Here is a 17,964-nt window from a genome sequence, read left to right on the forward strand (position 1 = left end):
TGATGAGAATATATATATATATATATAGAGAGAGAGAGAGAGAGAGAGAGAGAGAGAGAGATGTAGTAGCTAGGGAGTAGGGTGCATGAAGATTGGCATGAAAGCCGCACAGACTGAAGAGGGCCAGCATCACTGAGAATTTATATATATATATATAGGAGTTGGGGGCCTATCGTCGCAGGAGAGATGGCGCATGGCGCCTGCCATTCGTTGGCTGCGACGGTGTAAGGTGCAGCAAACGCCATCTCTCTTGTGACGGGAGACCTCTTCAACTTTTTTCATTAGTTGCATGCCCTTCATCTTCATATGTGACGAGAAACCTCTCTCTCTCTCTCTCTGTGAAAATTGAAGAGTGTCGTGATATTTTTATAATTGTAATTTGTTCTTTTTATTTGCTTCTTGCTAATTAATTGTTATTTATTCTTTAAATTGAGCCTTAAATTGTTGTTGAAGGAAAAAAATACACCATTTTAATTATGTGGATATATATATACACACATAGTTTGCTCTAAAATACATATAAATACTAATTTTACATTTGTATGTAAAATATTGTTTCTTATGTTTCCAGCAAAAGTCGTTTTTAATTAGACCTAAAGATTTATGAACGTAATCTTTTATGGTTTCTGCAGTAAAAGATGACGTGCACATGTTACGGTGAAAGAAGCAAGCCAGCCAGCCAGCCAGCCAGCTGCGGTCCAAGAAACAGAGAAAGGGGCGTACGGTTACTCTCCTGTTCCCAATCACAGGAGATTGCGCCCACTTGGCCAAAGTCATTATCCCATCCTCCTGCTTATTGAATCTAATTGTTTATTGTTGTGATAAATCAGTCATTTTGGCAAACCAACCATCCATTGATATGAACAGATGACATCATAATCAACTGCAGAGTGACTTTAACATTTCGTTCCTTTCGCGTGAGTCGGCGGTGGCGGAGCCATGTTATGGCCACCTAGCGCTTGACCCCAGTTGACTTTTCTGTTCTCTTGATTTTTTATATATATTATTATAAATAATTATAATTTAATCCGAACTAAAAATTATAATTGACGGACTGTGAGTTGGTCTATGTTACACCAACGTAACTATCAAAAAGTCAGTTCAGTTTCATGGCAGTGTCTCCTTCCTAAAACATTTTTCATCCTTTCTCGAGCAAGTTCCCTTGACTCCTTCACCAGCTCCTCCAAGGGAATGCCAGGATCCGGCCAATGGACAGAAAAGGACGAGGGCATGTAAATATCAGCTATACAGGTGTTATTGCATCAAAATATTGCCTTAGTAGTCAGTTCTCCAGTTGATTTCTACCCACCAAGTTACTTCAGTGCCTCGAGCCCACAAGTGATCGCATATATGCTCCTGGCACTGTCCTATTTTTACTATCGGCACAAGTTCGGAACATACTTTTTGTGGTGCCATCTTCCTTCTTCCCTCTTTCCAGTCTATTGGCGTCAGAAGAGCCTTCCTGAAGTGAAAACTCCACCTACGTGCACTGCCTTGGTCGGAAACTGTTACTTGATAACAGGGACTTGATCAGATTTTCCAGCCTTTTTGCACCAGCAGTGGGACGGAGGACTGTGGTATTTCCCACAACAGAGCATGGATCTTTCCCATTTTCCGTGCTTCCAACACACCAGCCACCAGGAACTGCCATGTCTTGACCGCGAAATAAGAGTTCGGAATCAATCTTGTCAAGCACTGGATCGTCCCGGTGGAACTTTCTAGCAAATGGGGCATTACTGCTGACCATCATTGACATGTCATCGAGCGTGAGGTAGTGAGGGTGCTGCTTGGGAGGATTGTCCCAAGATATGAAATGCAGATCACTATTCACAATGGTATTGCGGAAATCTTGAGCATTACAGATGACAGTGTGGAAATAACCTTCAGGGGAGGAGAGAAAATTTGTATAGTACATGAGAATTCTTCGAGGTAAGTTGTCCCACCCCCAAATGCAAAAGTCAATAAAAGGCCGAGAAAGAGCCATCCAAGCAGAACCTACAAAATAAAGGGGAGACGTGTGGTTTCAGTAGCCTATTCTTAAAATAGCCAATATCTTCCAATGTTTAAGACTATATGCCACTGAAGACATATATACACACGCAGAGTCTCTTTTCCTAAAGAATAAACTCCACTATTGATTTTGACAGTAAATCACCCCGGTAGTGAATTTTGTGTATTCTTGTTCCATTTTGTTGTATCTTTCAGACAAATTTATTAACGCCTCACGAAAAAGACGCCACAAAAGAGATCAGTGGCACAAATGGTTAAGTTGTTTGTTCTCTCCCTGGAGAACTTGAAATGCTTATTCATGTAGACAGCAAAAGGATAAGGACAACAGAGTCAAACACTAGGTTTAATTTCTATTTTTTAAGAGAAAACAAAAACAAACACAAAACAAATGAAGCCAAACACATTAAAACTGGAAGCAAAATCAAACATGCCCTTAGTTTTTGTTTGCCATTTGTTATGGCTGGCTTAGAAATTAAGAACTCATGGAATTCAACAGCTGTTACTCAGGTGTACAGGAAATATTATAGAGTAGCTTCTGCCTTTTGCCTTGATTCCAGCAAAATACTGGTCCATCTATCGTAGTTGTGGATGCCTCAAACCATCAATATACATTTGTTAGTGAAGGGTTCTATAACCTTAATGATAGGATATTCTAAATAAAATTAGATATTAACATATCATAGCATAGAGATCATGACACTACAGTCCATTACTCATGGTCTCACCAGCCTCAAAGGGCATGCATTGAGGTATTAAAGCTTGTTATTGGCCCCTCAACAATTCATTATAACCACTCTTTGCGCAAGAACTGAGATTCCTACTGCAAAAGATATAAGATGAAGCCATTTATTGGCATCTAACCAAGAAGTAAATATTAAACTTCTTCTTTCAAGTAAGTCCACGACTGCCTAAAACTGTTGCCCCACCATTCCATCAAATGTGCCCATTTCAGTAATTAACACCTAAAAGACAAGACATATATCACTGTAACCGCAACGCAAGAAATGGAACAGTGATATGGATATAACTTCAGAAGTTAGTGCTCATCTGCGTTCAAGCAAGAAGTGGCACGCAAAGTATATTTTGAGCTCCATTAAGAAAGTGTTCTCAGTCACAAACAGCTTCAACAAATGAAGAACAAGACATTATTTCTAAGCGTTGTGATACCATATCAAATAGCTTTTAATTCATGATAAAAAAGAACCACAAGTTTATGGAGAAAATACATTATAAAAAATTAGATAAAGCACAGCATAATAATTATTCAACTAGTTTTCCAGCTACACCCAACAGATGCCACCAAAGGATTTTATGATACAAGGAGGAGGAATGAAAATTAAAATAAATAGAAGAGCAGAATCGTATGACAGATTCATCATAAGTGACAAAATACTACAGAAGTTAATAGAGAAAGCAAATAGTACCGGACACAATCAAGAGCAAAGATTAGAAGCTCAAATCAATAATGAAATGATAAAAGATGGTAAATTGAACCTGTAAATAGCTTGAAGGCTGTTGGCACACTTCTTCGCTGTGTAATCCAGAAAACATCACCTTTCTTGGACATATACAACCCAGGATCAATGATCACTGGTTTTGCCCGCTGAGACCTACACATTTCCAGGTACAGATTCAACCATAAAGTCTGCGCACTAGAATTAGGAAAAGAAGAAAGTAAATCAAATAGAAAATTTACGTACACTTTCCAACCAATATCACTTGTATGATCAATGAAATTAAGGTCGCGTGGCAGATTCCAGAAAGTCAGAAGCAGATCTAATCAATCAAAACCCCTCAACCAATTACTCAGACAGGATAACAATTATAAAGAGACCTAAGTTTCTGAAAAAATGGAAGACGGACTCACCATCTTGAGTAACAAGCGGATAGTCCGACGCACTAAGGTTGATAAACCAGTCCCAATCCCCACCTTCCTTCAACAAGATCGCGGCGGCGTGCAGCGTATTCGCCACCATCGTGGGGCCCCGGTACGTCACCAGATTCGCCTTCGTTATCACCGCCACATTGCTGAATTTCGCAAATGTAGAGTGGTTCTTGACGAAGTTCTCCAGATCGAGGCGTTCCTGCGGCAACGACGCAGCATCGAGGTGGACGACGTAGCGGTTGTTGGGGTGGTAGAGGGCCAGGAGGGTTCGCTTGAGCATGTTGGCGTCGCCGACAGAGCCGGAGATGAGGTAGGCGAAGCGCGGCGGCAGAGGAGGGAGGGAGGCTGCGGGAATCGGGCGGAGCTTCGACTCGACGAAGAGGGAGGCGGAGCGGTAGAGCGGGAGGAGAGTGGTCCCGTCCGGCGGGGTTAGGGTTGAGAGGAATAGAAGGGAAAGAGAGAGGATGGAGGCAATGGCTAGCCGGAAGATCCATTTGCGTTCCACCGAATGACGGGCGTTTCTCAGATGCAAGTAATACCTCTTCAATCTCTTCATTTCATATTCTAATTGTGTCTATGGATTTCTTCTAATTTTATTAATTAATGTTTCTGCGAAGAGCTTGTGGGATGGACGAAGAAAGTTTCGATTCTTGCCGATGTATGTTAGATTAGATGAACAGAGTTTGGATTTTATCATTTTTTAATGTTAAAAGAATTATTATACATCGGTGTTCACAAATCTAAAAAATAATTACTTTTTTTTTTGGTGGGGGGGAAATTATCCAAGTCACCATGATGTATTCTTTTGTAACTACAACTAACTAGAGGAGGACTGCTTCTTTCATTAATGTTGATGAAATTAGTAACTTTTTTGCCCCGCCCACGGTGGTTGGTTGTTTGCTTGATATGAACATTATAGACTGTTTTCTTATTTTTGGTACATTAACATTATAGATAGATTGTTTATCATACAAGATTTATTCACCCATCATTGCCCAACACACCATGCCGTCTTGTACCGTAATTTGAGAACCAAATATTGTAATAATTAATGTCATAGATCTTAAAAAATACTCAAAAAATTATTATGCTCATAAATAAATTTAAATTCTAAGGATTAGGGTAAAATAAGTTGAAATTTACATGTCTAAAATAAGTTGAACGTAAGGGAAAAACAACATTAATCTAAGCAATCGGAGCTGACAATGAACAGTGTGTAAAAAGCATCACTAAATACAGTATCTGCAGAGATATCAGCCTGAAAAGAATTGAAATTTACAGCAGTTTGAGAGTTCCTCCCTCCATCCTTTCATAAGATTTAGACTTCCTAATACAATCATGAAACCAAAGCACCAAAATCACCCATCTGATTGATTATTCGAGATGCATCATTGAGTCTGTTGGCTCTTTCATAAATGCTTGCAACAACAAGATGCAGCTCTTTCTTGTTCACATTAGGTTCAGAGTTGAGCTTTTCAAACAAGGAGTCCACCATGTCAAAGGCCCCCCTTGCGCCGTAGAGACTCAGCATCTGGAAGTGAACTTCATCTGGGAAAACACAACCCTCTTCCTGCATCTCGCTATAGACAGCATCCGCCTTCTCAAATTCCCGCGACTTCCCATAAGCATTCAGGACAAGAGCAATAGTGTTGGAATCAGGAAAATAGCCTGCCCCTCTCATCTTGTCAAAAACCTCGATGACATTCGTGTGCTTTCTATTTCTTGAGTAAAGGTCTATCATACAGCCGAATACGGATATGTCCTTAACTTCCCCGGCATCAAAAGCCTGTCTAAATACCCATGTAGCCTCTTCTATACGCCCAGCTCCAGCAAGAATTGTTATAGCAGTCTCCCTGGGCATGCTATCTGGGCGCTTAAGCTCGTGGAGCAGGCGCTTAGCGTGTGCAACCAAGCCTGCCCTCTCATAAGCCACAATCATAGTCTGATATAGGACCTGATCAATCTCAATCCCAGAAGTCCTAAGCTTCTGAAACAGTATGGCTGCTCGATCCAATTTCCTTGTCTTACCCCATATAGATATTATGGTTGAGTATGTAATGGCATTGGGTTCAATCCCTCTGCTCTGCATCTCCTGAATAAGATTATTCGCCTTTTCATGCTCAAGAGATTTCCCATAAATCTTAATCATGGTGTTATAAGTAACGACATTTTGCTCAATGTCTTTCCTCTGCATCAACCTAAACAGATGTATGGCTTCCCCGAAGAGCTCAGCCTCACCGTACACATGCAAAAGCGTATTGTAGCTAACAACATTTGGTTCAATTCCCATCTTCCTCAAGCTCCAGAAAAGCCTGTCAGCTTCCTTGGCCATATCAAGCTGCCCATACACATCAATCATAATGTTGCACGTAGTAAGATCAACCAGGCACTTAGCTGCCTTCATCTCCGAGAACACAGACAATGCCTCAACAAACTTTTGGTTCTCAACATACATGCTCAGAAGCGTTGAATAGCTCACAGTGTCAGGAACAACACCCGCTGATCTCATTTCCTGAAGAAGCAAACGTGCTTCCCGGAAAAGCTTAGCCTTCCCGAACACATTAATCATTGAATTGTAAGCAACCAGGTCAGGCAAAATGCCAGACCGCTTCAACCTCGAAAATATCGATATCGCCTTGGAGTAATCACCTAGTTTACGAGACAACTCGATCAGATTGCTATACAAAACGAGATCGCCAGTCACACGGTCTTGCTCCATTTTCTGAAGCCACGATAAGGCATCGTCAAACATACCCGCTTTACCAAAATGCGTTATAAGAGTCGAATACGTGTACCTATCCGCCGAAAGCGCTCGTTGCCGCATTTCCTCGAACAGGCCGTGTGCAGTCTGCCATTGCTTCGCCCGGAGCACGTTACGTATAACGACGTTGTAAGCGAACACAGACGGCGTATACAAAGCCACCTCATTGATCCAATCGAGCAGAGCAAGCGATCGTTGCCAGTCCGGTTCGCAAGAGAGAAGGGTCACCATGAACCGAATGGAAAGTTGCCGACCTTTGTACGGCGACATCAGAGCGTACAGTTCTTGCTCATTCGTAGTCTGGCCGATTGACAACAGGAGCTCGTCCATGTCGACGCTGTGGTCTAAGTACGCTACTTGCTCTCTTCGGCGATGAAGCTGCGTCGTTTCACGGAAGGTGCTTCTTCTTCTCCACACATCTTTGGTTGAAGAAGGTGAGGCTGCGAAAACAATACAATAGCCGCCTCTTCCTCGACTACCATTTCTTTGTGACGGCAGCGCATTGCTGTAAGTCTTAACTCCGATTGAAGACAACGAAGACGATGGAATTGTATGCACGAGCATGGAAGTCGCATATACAGAATGAAGATGTACTCCCGTTCAACTCATCAATAGATTGGAACTCAGTGACACCGCTGTACATAGGTTATAGTTAAGTCCCCGTGTAAGAATCAGAAAATTGTAAATTAGTCGAAAGGCAACAACAGCACCAGTGGTCTAGTGGTAGAATAGTACCCTGCCACGGTACAGACCCGGGTTCGATTCCCGGCTGGTGCAGCCGACATTTTTGTGCTCTTGTGGACTGAGCTTGATTATGCTTTTTGGTCTCAAACTTGAGCACAAATATGAATTATTGTAATTTACATTCTCTTTCTATCTTTCCCTAAGTTGGCACAAAGTGCGTAAATGAAAGCCTGTATAAATCAATCTGCTTAGAATGTCCTCCTTACAAATGAGATCGGTTGCTTGATACATGTGTGTATATGCCAAATTAATTTGTAAAGCAATAATAATAAGTTCATACAAAGAATCTGTAACTAGTAAGTAATTAAAGTATAATTTGTAAGAGGACTTGTGAAGCAGAACAAATAATTACATCGATCGCTTTGATAATTGGACTAGAGGATGGGAGCCAAAGAATAATATTGTTAGAACACGTACGTCTGGAACATGAGGAAGCAAATAAATGAAAGAATAGGAGGGGGGAAAAAAAAAGAAACAAAATTTGGCATGGTACGTATATACATGGTGTGGGGTACCATAACTCTCTTGCTGTTTATTTGGCACTGGTAAGGCTGAAACATGCAGCGGCGTTCTTGAGTTCATTCTTCGATATAAGCTCTGTCGCATGCGTGGCCGCATCCTTCCATGGCGATTCACAGCTGCATGTGAAAATAGGATTTGAGTAGTCTAGCTAGCTAGCTACGTACGTACGTACATACATACATTGGATGACACAATTTGGCTAGTATCTACGAAGGATATATGATGAACCGGACTAAGAGAGAGGTGATAACAATATGGGCTTGCACATACCATGATGACTCGCATGCATCCTTCGATTCAATGTAAGATTGTCTATCATCCGCCATCGTATCAAATGGAATCTCGTCGTAATCGACTTCCGTTTCTTGCTGGATGGGAAACGTCTGCGAATTTTCCAACTGGGACTGAATGGCGACTGATTCGATGCCATTATTGTTGTTAAAATTCAGGTGTTGAATCCACAACGGTTTGGTCACGTCCTCGCTAGATTCAACGCAAAAGCTATAATTATCAACTCTAGTAATTGTACTACTGTTCATGACGAACTGGTGATTGGCCTCGAGAGGTATCGAATTATTGGCTATTTGCGGATGCTGCGGCACCAGTAAGGCATTGTTGCGCGCTGGATTCGTCACCCCAAGCTGCAACTCTGAGGAAGGGGAGTAATTGTGATCGACCATCTGCTGGGTCTCTTCTCGCCACATGGCAAGTTGGGCGTGAACGTAATGAAGCTCTTCCATGGCTTGCATATACTGGAGATGATAAGACTTGATGATCCCCAAGCAGCCGGTGACAGGGAACATCTCGCGCATATCGGACTCAAAAATGATGGATTTCATGGCCTCGTCCTTCTGTTCTTGAGTGGTCATGAGGTTGAGTATGCGCATGATGTTGTGGACGCCAAAGAGGCGATGAGCGTTCTGGAACATCTTGGTCTGGTTGGCAGGGAAATATGGGGCCAAGGGACAATTGGAGATGCACTTTCTTCTCTGGTACTTGCACGCAGCGCAAGCTTGGCTTGTGCCACCTTTCACCGTCATCTTAGCCGCCGGAGGTGGTGATGCTCACACCGTACATTGCATTGCATTGCATACAAACGTAAGTAAAATGCGAATATTATATTATATCATAGCTTGGAAAAGGCGACACCTGTACGAGATCGCTGCACGTGTGCATCCGTGACGCAGTTGGGATTTTGAATTCCGAGTCCGTAGGGGTTTGTTTAATTTGTACTTTTGAATCTTTTACTGCTTCAGTCAGACGAGAGCTGGCCAATGGGGATTGGCCGCGTCGTGTGTTCGGGGGCAATTGCGAAGGGTATAGTCGGTAGTTCAGTTTTTTAATTTGATCTAAAGAAAGTATACTGTTGACTTTTCAACGGATAGAAATAACACAACTGTTTTGTGTTGGGAAGTAAGTATGGTGAGGTTTTGACTTTTTCAAACGAGCGTAGGGATTACGGGATAGTAGCTTCTGCCATTTTTCTTTTATGTTAAGCTTTACGATTTTCAAATCCTGTTAATATTTCTGTTGCTATGTATATATATATATATATTATAACTTATTCAAATACAAATTTTATTATAAAACTTATTCAAATACAAATTTTTAAAATAAAAAATAGCATTGAAAAGTATATATATATATATAATATAGTCAGAATAACAGTTCTTGCTCAATACATGATTATTTAAATTGAAAAAATAAAATATTAAGAAAAAATAGATAATTATCAAAAAATACAAATTTTGACTAGTATAGTATTATTTCAATTATATGACGAATTTTTTAATTTATCCCTTTTACATTTGAACTTTTAATTTCTTATCAGTTCTACAAAACCACTAAAATTTACATGATAATTAATACTTTTTTTGTATTAATAATTGATTTTTCTCTCTATTTTTTTTAACTTAACCAAAAAATTAATAATTAGTATACCAAAAGAGCATTAATTATGTAAATTATTCTAATGGTGTTGTATAAAATAAAAATATTAAATGTAAAATTAATATTTTTTAAAAAAATTGTAGGTTAAATTAATAAATAGGTCAAAGTTTAGTATATTATTTTAGTAATTAACTCTGAAAAAAATCATACCCATCGAACTTATTAAGAGCAATTAATTGATAAAATCATCAATCAATTAAAAATTTAAAAGTTGTCATCTGATTTTGGAAATTACTATTAGCAATTGATAGAATTAATTAATTGGTTAATTATGTGAGTTTGATTTTAATTTAAATTTGAGAATAACTTATAATTATTACATGAGTGAAGTAGATGTGTTCGTTGTTAGTTCCTTGCTATTGGTTAAAAGTCAATAAGGGATACCTTAATTACTTCCTTTTATAACTTAGATGATAATTAATATCGTTCTATATATTATTTTCTCTTCTTTTCTTTTAGATGCAAATGTCTTTGATTTTGTTGTTTATTTTTAAATACTTTACTTCATGGGAAATCTGTTTAGCAGGTGTACTACACACATGACAGGTTCATCCTAAGATTCCTAACGCACGTTGCTCTCCTTTATGAGGCACTTCACCATGCATGTTAATAATGGTTCAAGTTTTCTTTTCGAAGACTCTATTTTCCTGAGGGGTATAGAGCATAGTGCACTGTGAATTATGCCATTCAAACTGGAGTGACTTGTACTCTTCTCTATATATTATCAATCCTCAAGCACTTCAAATGACACACACTCTGCTTATCTTGAACTCCTTGAATTTTGTAAGAACTTCCCTTTTCTCTTTTAATAGATAAAACCAAATTTTTCCACTAATTAAAGTCATTAGTAAAAGGCAAAATATATTTGTTACCTCCAATCGTAGTGGGATTAATGGGCTCACAAAACATTTGAGTGCACTAACTCCAGGCGATGAGATGCCTTTCTTGATCATCTGTTTGAAAAAGACTTTCTTTTGTTGTGCAATCAATTTTGAGCAATCTTATCACCATATTATTCTCTTCTAACCCTATCTCCAATGCTACTTCCTACTTTACTCCCTATTTTATTATATATATAATTCACTTCCTATTTTAATTTTATTTCAAAAATTGTGTATGTTTCAACCACACTCCCTATTCTCTTTTCTATTTGATTCTCTATTTTATTTATTTATTAATAAACTTCAATTCTATTTATTTTACTTTATAATTTTCACTACTATAAAAATTATTATTTATTTTATAATTTAATAATAAATATGATTGTATTAGATTCAATAATTAAATACACAAAATAATTAGATACACATATACAAATAATTAGTAATCAAATACACACAAATACAAAATTAATAATCAAATACGCACATACATAAATCAATAATCAAAATACATAAATACACAATATCCCTCATTCAATACACAAATAAATAAAAATATTTAGAAAAAAAATCACAACCAAATATGGAATGGACGATGAACAAGCCACAACAACAGGTTTACTGCCAATCGTTCTGCTCGTTACTGCCGATGGTGCTTCCTCTTGTTGTCGTAGCCTTCGTTGGTCGTCGCAACCGCCGGATTTGGTGGTCAATTTTGTCTTTCGCCGCGCCTAGGCAACTTGTCTTCTTGTGTTCTAGTATTGCTGCGTCTGCACGTTATCTTTTCTAGTTGATGTCATCTTCACCAATAGCCATTGTGGGAGGAGAGACGACGAGAATCCTCTTGCAGATTTTGATAGCCACATTTGGCTATGCTTTTGAGTTTCACCAGATTTTGGCAATAGCAAGGTCGGTTAGAGGCATCAATCTGGGGTTGGCCCCCTATGTTTGGCTTGGTGAACAGAAATAGCAACCCCGTTGGAGATAACCTAAGATCTTCAATCCAGTCACCATATTCCTTTATTGGTGAGTTTTTTCTAAAACAATTGATTACAGACTTTTTTTTAAGCAAAATCCTATCAGAGGAATAAATACAAATACATTAAATTTGATCCTATCTGGATGCTTGAAGAACACGATGTATCTCATTGAAACTCCAAAGCAATCTCGATTTCATCTTTCAACAGATCAGATTCATTGTGCTTACCTTTCCTTGCTCGAGTCTTCCACGCGAGCCCCTTCATCTTCTTCTTCCACATACATCTTATGCCCTCTTTCCTCATGCAAGTTTAATTCCAACGTACTTGTGGAATATATCCTGCCATGGTACAGACCTGGGTTCGTTCCCGATGACTGACTTGATAATTAAACTTTTAACAACTGCTGGTGCAGTTGTTAAATTTTCAATCTCCTGATGACCGACTTGATAATATTTTTTGGTCAACCTTAAGCAAAAAATACGAATTGCTGAAGTACCCATTAATTCTTTTTGTCTGTAGACTGTGTTAAAGAAATTCAATCAATTGATGCAGTTCCCAAATATTAGTAAAACAATTCAAGCACTAATATTGTTCGCTAGTAAAATCATAATTATAAAACTATTTCCTTAACAATAAATAAGGTTTAGAAAAAAGTAAATAAGGCTTAGCCTTTATAATTTAAGAAAAACACATCATTTACTTTGGACGCACTTTAAAAGTTGATGTATATAACGTCGAAGTAAAAATATAAGTGAATCTGCACTGCTTTGACCTAAAGAATTAATCTTTAAACCATAGGAGATATAGGTTGGCTTTGTAATGATGTACAAAAGTACGAGTAATTAATTATCTTTCCTAAGCTGGCACAAACACAAAGTGCCTAAATGAAAGCCTGTATAAATTAGCTTAGAATGCCCCTCGTATAAACGAGATCAGAAGCTTTAATTTGGTATTTTATAACACATGTGCATGCCAAATTAATTCGTAGAGCAATAAATTCATAGAAAGAATCTGTAACTAATACGTAAAATTTCATTTGTAGGAGGACTTGTGAAACAGAACAAATAATTACATCGATCTCTTATTGATAATTAAACTAAGGACGGGAGCCAAAGTATAACATTGTTAGAACGTTTGGAACATGAACAGGCAAACAAATGGAAAAAAAAAAAAAAGGAGAAAAAGAAGAAAACAATACAAAATTTGGCAAGGTACGTATAAACATGGGGTGGGGTACCATAACTCTATTGCTGTTTATCTGGCAGTACTGGTAAGGCTGAAACATGCAGCGGCGTTCTTGAGCTCATTCTTCGATGCAAGCTCAGTCCTATGCATGGCCGCATCCTTCCATGGCGATTCACAGCTGCATGTGGAAATAGGATTTGATCAGTACTACTCTAGCTAGCTAACTAGCTACGTACATACATTGGATAACAAAATTGGCTAGTCTCTACGTATATATGATGAACCCTACTAAGAGAGAGGTGGCAATATGGGCTTGCACATACCATGATGACTCGCATGCTTCCTTCGATTCAATATAAGATTGTCTATCATCCGCCAACGTATCGAACAGAATCTCATCGTAATCGACTTCCGTTTCTTGCTGGATGGGAAACGTGTGCGAACTTTCCAACTGGGACTGAATTGCGACTGAACCGATACCATTGTCGTTAAAATTCGGGTGTTGGATCCACAACGGCTTCGTCCCGTCCTCACCGGATTCAACGTAAAAGCTATTATTCTCAACTCCAGTAGTTATACAACTGTTCTTGACGAACTGGTGATTGGCCTCGAGAGGTATCGAATTATTGGCTATTTGCGGATGCTGCGGCATCAGCAAGGCATTGTTGTGCGCTGGATTCACCACGCCGAGCTGCAGGTCTGAAGAAGGAGAGTAATTGTGATCGACCATCTGGGTCTCTTCTCGCCACATGGCAAGTTGGGCGTGAACGTAATGAAGCTCTTCGATGGCTTGCATATACTGGAGATGGTAAAACTGGATGATCTCGCAGCAGCCGGTGACAGGGTACTTCTCGCGCATATCGGACTCGAAAATGATGGATTCCATTGCCTTGTCCTTCTGTTCCTGAGAGGTCATGAGGTTGAGTATGCGCATGATGTTGTGGACGCCAAAGAGGCGATGCGCGTTCTGGAACATCTTGGCCTGGTTGGCAGGGAAATATGGGGCCAAGGGACAATTGGAGATGCACTTTTTTCTCTGGTACTTGCACGCAGCGCAAGCTTGGCTGGTGCCACCTTTCACCGTCATGCTAGGCGTCGGAGGTGGTGCTGCTCACTGTACATTGCATTACATACAAACTTAATTAAAATGAGAATATTATATTATATTATCGCCTCGAAAAGGTGACAACTGTACGAGGATCACTGCCCGTGTGCATCTGTTGACGCAGTTGGGATTTTGAATTCCGAATCCTGTGGGGGTTTGTTTAATTTGTACTTTAAATCTTTTACTGCTTCAGTCAGACGTACGGTGGCCAATGGGAATTGGCCGCGTCGTCTGTTGGGTGGTAATTGGGAAGGGTACAGTCGGTAGTTCGGGTTCTAATTTGATCCAAAGAAAACAACATACGGTTGACTTTTCAACGGATAGATAGAAACAAACACAGCTGCTTTGTGTTGGAAGCATGGTGAGGTTTTGACCTTTTCAAACGAGAGTAGGGACTCCGGCATAGTATTTTCTGCCATTTTATGTTAAGGTTTTCGACTTGGCTATTAATAGTTCTGTTGTTATCCTTTCGTAAAATGAAAAAAATAAAATAAAATTTGAGTGTATAATAAAACCAATTTAATTCTTAATTAAAATGGTAATCTTTTATATATGTTTTCTGTTGTTCAACACCAAATGGGGATAAGAGATTAGCATAGTTTGTTCAGAATGGGTATTAATGGATAGCACTTAATGCATGATCTGCTCACAACGGCTATAAACAAAAAAACTTGAACGTTTGCAGAGCCAACGATCCATAACTGGCAAGGAGTGTTGCAGATTTTGGGATAAGCATATGTTACTAAAGGGATGCTCTGTCTCTGGTATATATTATTAATATGCATGCTTGTTCAATACATAAAATCTCATGGATAAGCTTAAACTGCTTAATCTTATTAATATTAGTATAGTTATAGCCTTGGCATTAAATTGAGCTAATTAAGCAAAATTAAACAGTATAGCTATCTACATTAGTAGCCTAGCATTTGAAACAAGTTCAACCCATCAACTTGCGAACTTGAGGTTATAGGATTCAAGTGGTATTTACCCTCTTTATAAATCCAAAAATGCTGCTTGAACACTGTTACAGTACTCAACAATAATGTACGTGTGTTATATATTTTGTGAACGTTTACTTCACTATTGAGTATCACACAACGTGTTAGTGTTTCATATCAATGTATAACACATTACTACTGAATGTTACATGAAATGTCACTCAACAATGTTCAAATAATATTTTTATTGTTATTTCAATAGTCCCATTCACTTAATAGTCTAGTTAAATGGGAGAGAGTACTCGTACGTGACCATTAGAAATTAATAGTCTATAAGACAAATATACTATAGACTATTACTTTAATAGTCAACATGCTTCAAAGACAAATTATTATAAAATAAGACTTAATAAGGTGGGTTTTAAATTTTTGAAAATCTTTTTATTTTTACTTTTAAATTTTTTTATAACAAAAAAAAAAAAAAAAAAAACTGAAAGGTGTAACTAATCTTGACTTGACCATTTGATCACTAATGCTTATTCAAGCATGTCATGCAGCAAAATTGAATATGCTGGAAATATATTTGAGATAAAGATGATCATTAGCTTGATCTTATTAAATAGAACAGTGATATAAATTAATTTTAAGTCTTTGATCATGTTTATTCATGTTGTATCTCCTTTAGACGAGATGAAATACTAGCCAAAAATTTAGAAATTAAGATCACTGTGAAGCACACAAATAAGTTTCTAATTTGAGGTAAATACAGTTGGTATTTTATGGTCATGTCGAAGAGTTAATATCTAAATTGGCACTCGTTACAGTGGAAGCCATCAACATTGGTTATTTAGTAAATCCTAAATTAATTTGCATACATAGGGGAAACTGATCTGATACCAATCGGAGCTGTCAACCTTGCATGTCATCAACTTTTTGCGCAGCTTTCCCCTTTATTAGAACACACACATCAGATTGCCTCAAGCCCTCTGTCTTCCCATCTTTTCCTCTCCATTGGCATTGCTCATTGCTTTTGATTCTTTGAGGTACGTATGAATTATATTTTAAAACAATCAGTTTAATTATGAAAATCTTCTTCTTCTTCTTCTTCTTCTTCTCGTTTTTTGATATTAATAATCAAATTAACCTCTCTTTTGGGTCAATTAATTTGATCCTGCAGATTAATTGCAGCGATAGAGTTGAATGGAACTCTTCCAGAAAGCAATTACGGTTAAACTGAGCCACAGGGACAAGTACCTGATGGCCGAAGATGATAAGGAATCAGTTTGCCAGGACCGGAATGGTTCTTCAAAGAATGCAATCTGGGCAGTCGAGTTTGTTAATGGAGAGAACTATTTGTGCTTCAAAAGTTGCTATGGAAAGTATCTAACGGCCTCCAACGCGCCATTTCTTCCGGGAACGACCGGCCGGAAGGTGCTCCAAACGGTTCCGACCAAGATGGATTCTTCCATCAAATGGGAGCCGATAAGAGACGGCTTCTCGGCGAGGTTCAGGACGCCATACGGCCACTTCCTCCGCGCCAACGGCGGGCTTCCGCCGTGGAGGAACTCGGTGACTCACGACACGCCGCGCAGGATGGGGGGCCAAGAGAAGATTCTGTGGGACATCGAGATTGTGGAGGCTCTTCCGTCGACTCCGTCGCCCAGCTGCCGGACCCCGTCGGCTTCGGAGGATGATGATATGTTGTTTCGGGCGGAGAGGACGCCGCCCACTCTCAGGGAGCCCAAGTTCAAGCGGGTGAAGAATTAATGAATCTCTACATTAATTTATGATTTGGTTTGCACTTGTGATTTGAGGTTGGGATATGGGGCAGATTAATCAACTGTGTATATGATTCAAATGGAGATTTACGTTAGAACCTTAAGCCTGGTCCCTCGGTGTTCGTCTGCATGGGATTCAAATGACCATGCATGATTTCAATATCTTCTTACGTTAATTTCTATCGTAATTTCCATTAACTTAATCCATCCTGAATTTTATATAAGATCATGGAATAAAATTAGTTTCTGATCTTTGAAAAATTTATGCTTAGTAACAAATTTATATAAAAAAAATTATTTTTAAAGAGATTTAAACTCTAATTAAAAAAGATTCAATTGTCCATTTATCACCACAAGATTTCTTTGTATACTTTAATTATCTATGTTGCATGAAAATAGAAATAAAAAAATAGATGTGATACAAAATGAAAATGAAGAAACAATATTTTTTAAAAATAGAAAATGAAAATACAGAAAAATGTGTAAATAAAAAATACATAGAGGGTTTTTTGTAAATATAATTTTTAATATATAAAATTATAAAAAATAGCTATTCAATCTAAAAATAAATATTAATTCTATAATGCATCAAACAAACATATATAAATATAAATTTTATTATCTATGAATCATGACTTATTAATTAAAAATAAATAATAAATTAAAAAAATTCTGAAATGTACCTAAACGTAATTTGAAATTGAAAATGCTTTTTTGATATTTTCTTAATATTACGAAACGTTTTCTAAATCTTTTTTTAGTATTTTTCAATATTTTGATACAAAAAAACGTTTCTAAATAGTATTTTTCAATATTATTTAGAAAATGATAATTCCAAATAATGTTAACGAGCAATTAATAACAATATATAGGAAGTTCTCAGTAGCTATCCAAAATCCCAGAAATAGATGGGGGTGTAGTGGAGCAAGTTGACTGCAAAAATATATTAAATTTTTATTTTTTATAAATAATAGGTCTTAAACTTTATATTTGATAATAAATTATTTATTGTACTTAATTTAATTTATCTTAAATTTTTAATTTTATTGACAAGCAACACCCAACATTTTCTTATATTTATATTTTGAAGGGCGCGTAAATAATTTATAGTGTTTTAGCATAATTGGAATATTGACGAGAAAAGTGTCGGCTTGACTAACACAAATTGCTCATTCTTTAAGTGGAAAATAGAAAGAGACCTCACTGCTCAGTCAGAATACGACAG

The 17,964-nt window shown here is 37.9% G+C and overlaps 5 protein-coding genes and 1 non-coding gene across 6 annotated transcripts; 2 read left to right on the forward strand and 4 right to left on the reverse strand.

Moving 5' to 3' along the window:
• Positions 1-889: 889 nt before the first annotated feature.
• LOC127803912 (beta-glucuronosyltransferase GlcAT14B-like) lies at positions 890-4,571 on the reverse strand. The gene is made up of 4 exons (XM_052340534.1): positions 3,878-4,571; positions 3,711-3,786; positions 3,505-3,620; positions 890-1,995 (listed from the first exon to the last, which is right to left on the reverse strand). Exons 1-4 carry the CDS (start codon positions 4,449-4,451, stop codon positions 1,481-1,483), a joined length of 1,281 nt encoding a protein of 426 aa, XP_052196494.1. The 5' UTR covers positions 4,452-4,571; the 3' UTR covers positions 890-1,480.
• A 397-nt stretch (positions 4,572-4,968) lies between these two features.
• Positions 4,969-7,275, reverse strand: LOC127803911 (pentatricopeptide repeat-containing protein At5g39980, chloroplastic). Its single transcript, XM_052340533.1, has one exon. The coding sequence runs from the start codon at positions 7,218-7,220 to the stop codon at positions 5,232-5,234; it is 1,989 nt and encodes a 662-aa protein (XP_052196493.1). The 5' UTR covers positions 7,221-7,275; the 3' UTR covers positions 4,969-5,231.
• An 87-nt stretch (positions 7,276-7,362) lies between these two features.
• Positions 7,363-7,433, forward strand: TRNAG-GCC (transfer RNA glycine (anticodon GCC)). Its single transcript has one exon. It is a non-coding gene; the product is annotated as a tRNA-Gly (tRNA).
• Positions 7,434-7,932: 499 nt separating this feature from the next.
• On the reverse strand, positions 7,933-8,962 carry LOC127803655 (LOB domain-containing protein 27-like). Its single transcript, XM_052340058.1, has 2 exons — positions 8,193-8,962; positions 7,933-8,038 (listed from the first exon to the last, which is right to left on the reverse strand). Exons 1-2 carry the CDS (start codon positions 8,960-8,962, stop codon positions 7,933-7,935), a joined length of 876 nt encoding a protein of 291 aa, XP_052196018.1.
• A 4,025-nt stretch (positions 8,963-12,987) lies between these two features.
• LOC127803661 (LOB domain-containing protein 27-like) lies at positions 12,988-14,005 on the reverse strand. Its single transcript, XM_052340066.1, has 2 exons — positions 13,242-14,005; positions 12,988-13,096 (listed from the first exon to the last, which is right to left on the reverse strand). Exons 1-2 carry the CDS (start codon positions 14,003-14,005, stop codon positions 12,988-12,990), a joined length of 873 nt encoding a protein of 290 aa, XP_052196026.1.
• Positions 14,006-16,161: 2,156 nt separating this feature from the next.
• On the forward strand, positions 16,162-16,728 carry LOC127803662 (uncharacterized). The gene has a single exon (XM_052340067.1). It carries the CDS (start codon positions 16,162-16,164, stop codon positions 16,726-16,728), a length of 567 nt encoding a protein of 188 aa, XP_052196027.1.
• The last annotated feature ends 1,236 nt before the right edge of the window (positions 16,729-17,964 follow it).

Source organism: Diospyros lotus, chromosome 6, assembly GCF_014633365.1.
Source record: "Diospyros lotus cultivar Yz01 chromosome 6, ASM1463336v1, whole genome shotgun sequence".
Taxonomy (NCBI): domain Eukaryota; kingdom Viridiplantae; phylum Streptophyta; class Magnoliopsida; order Ericales; family Ebenaceae; genus Diospyros; species Diospyros lotus.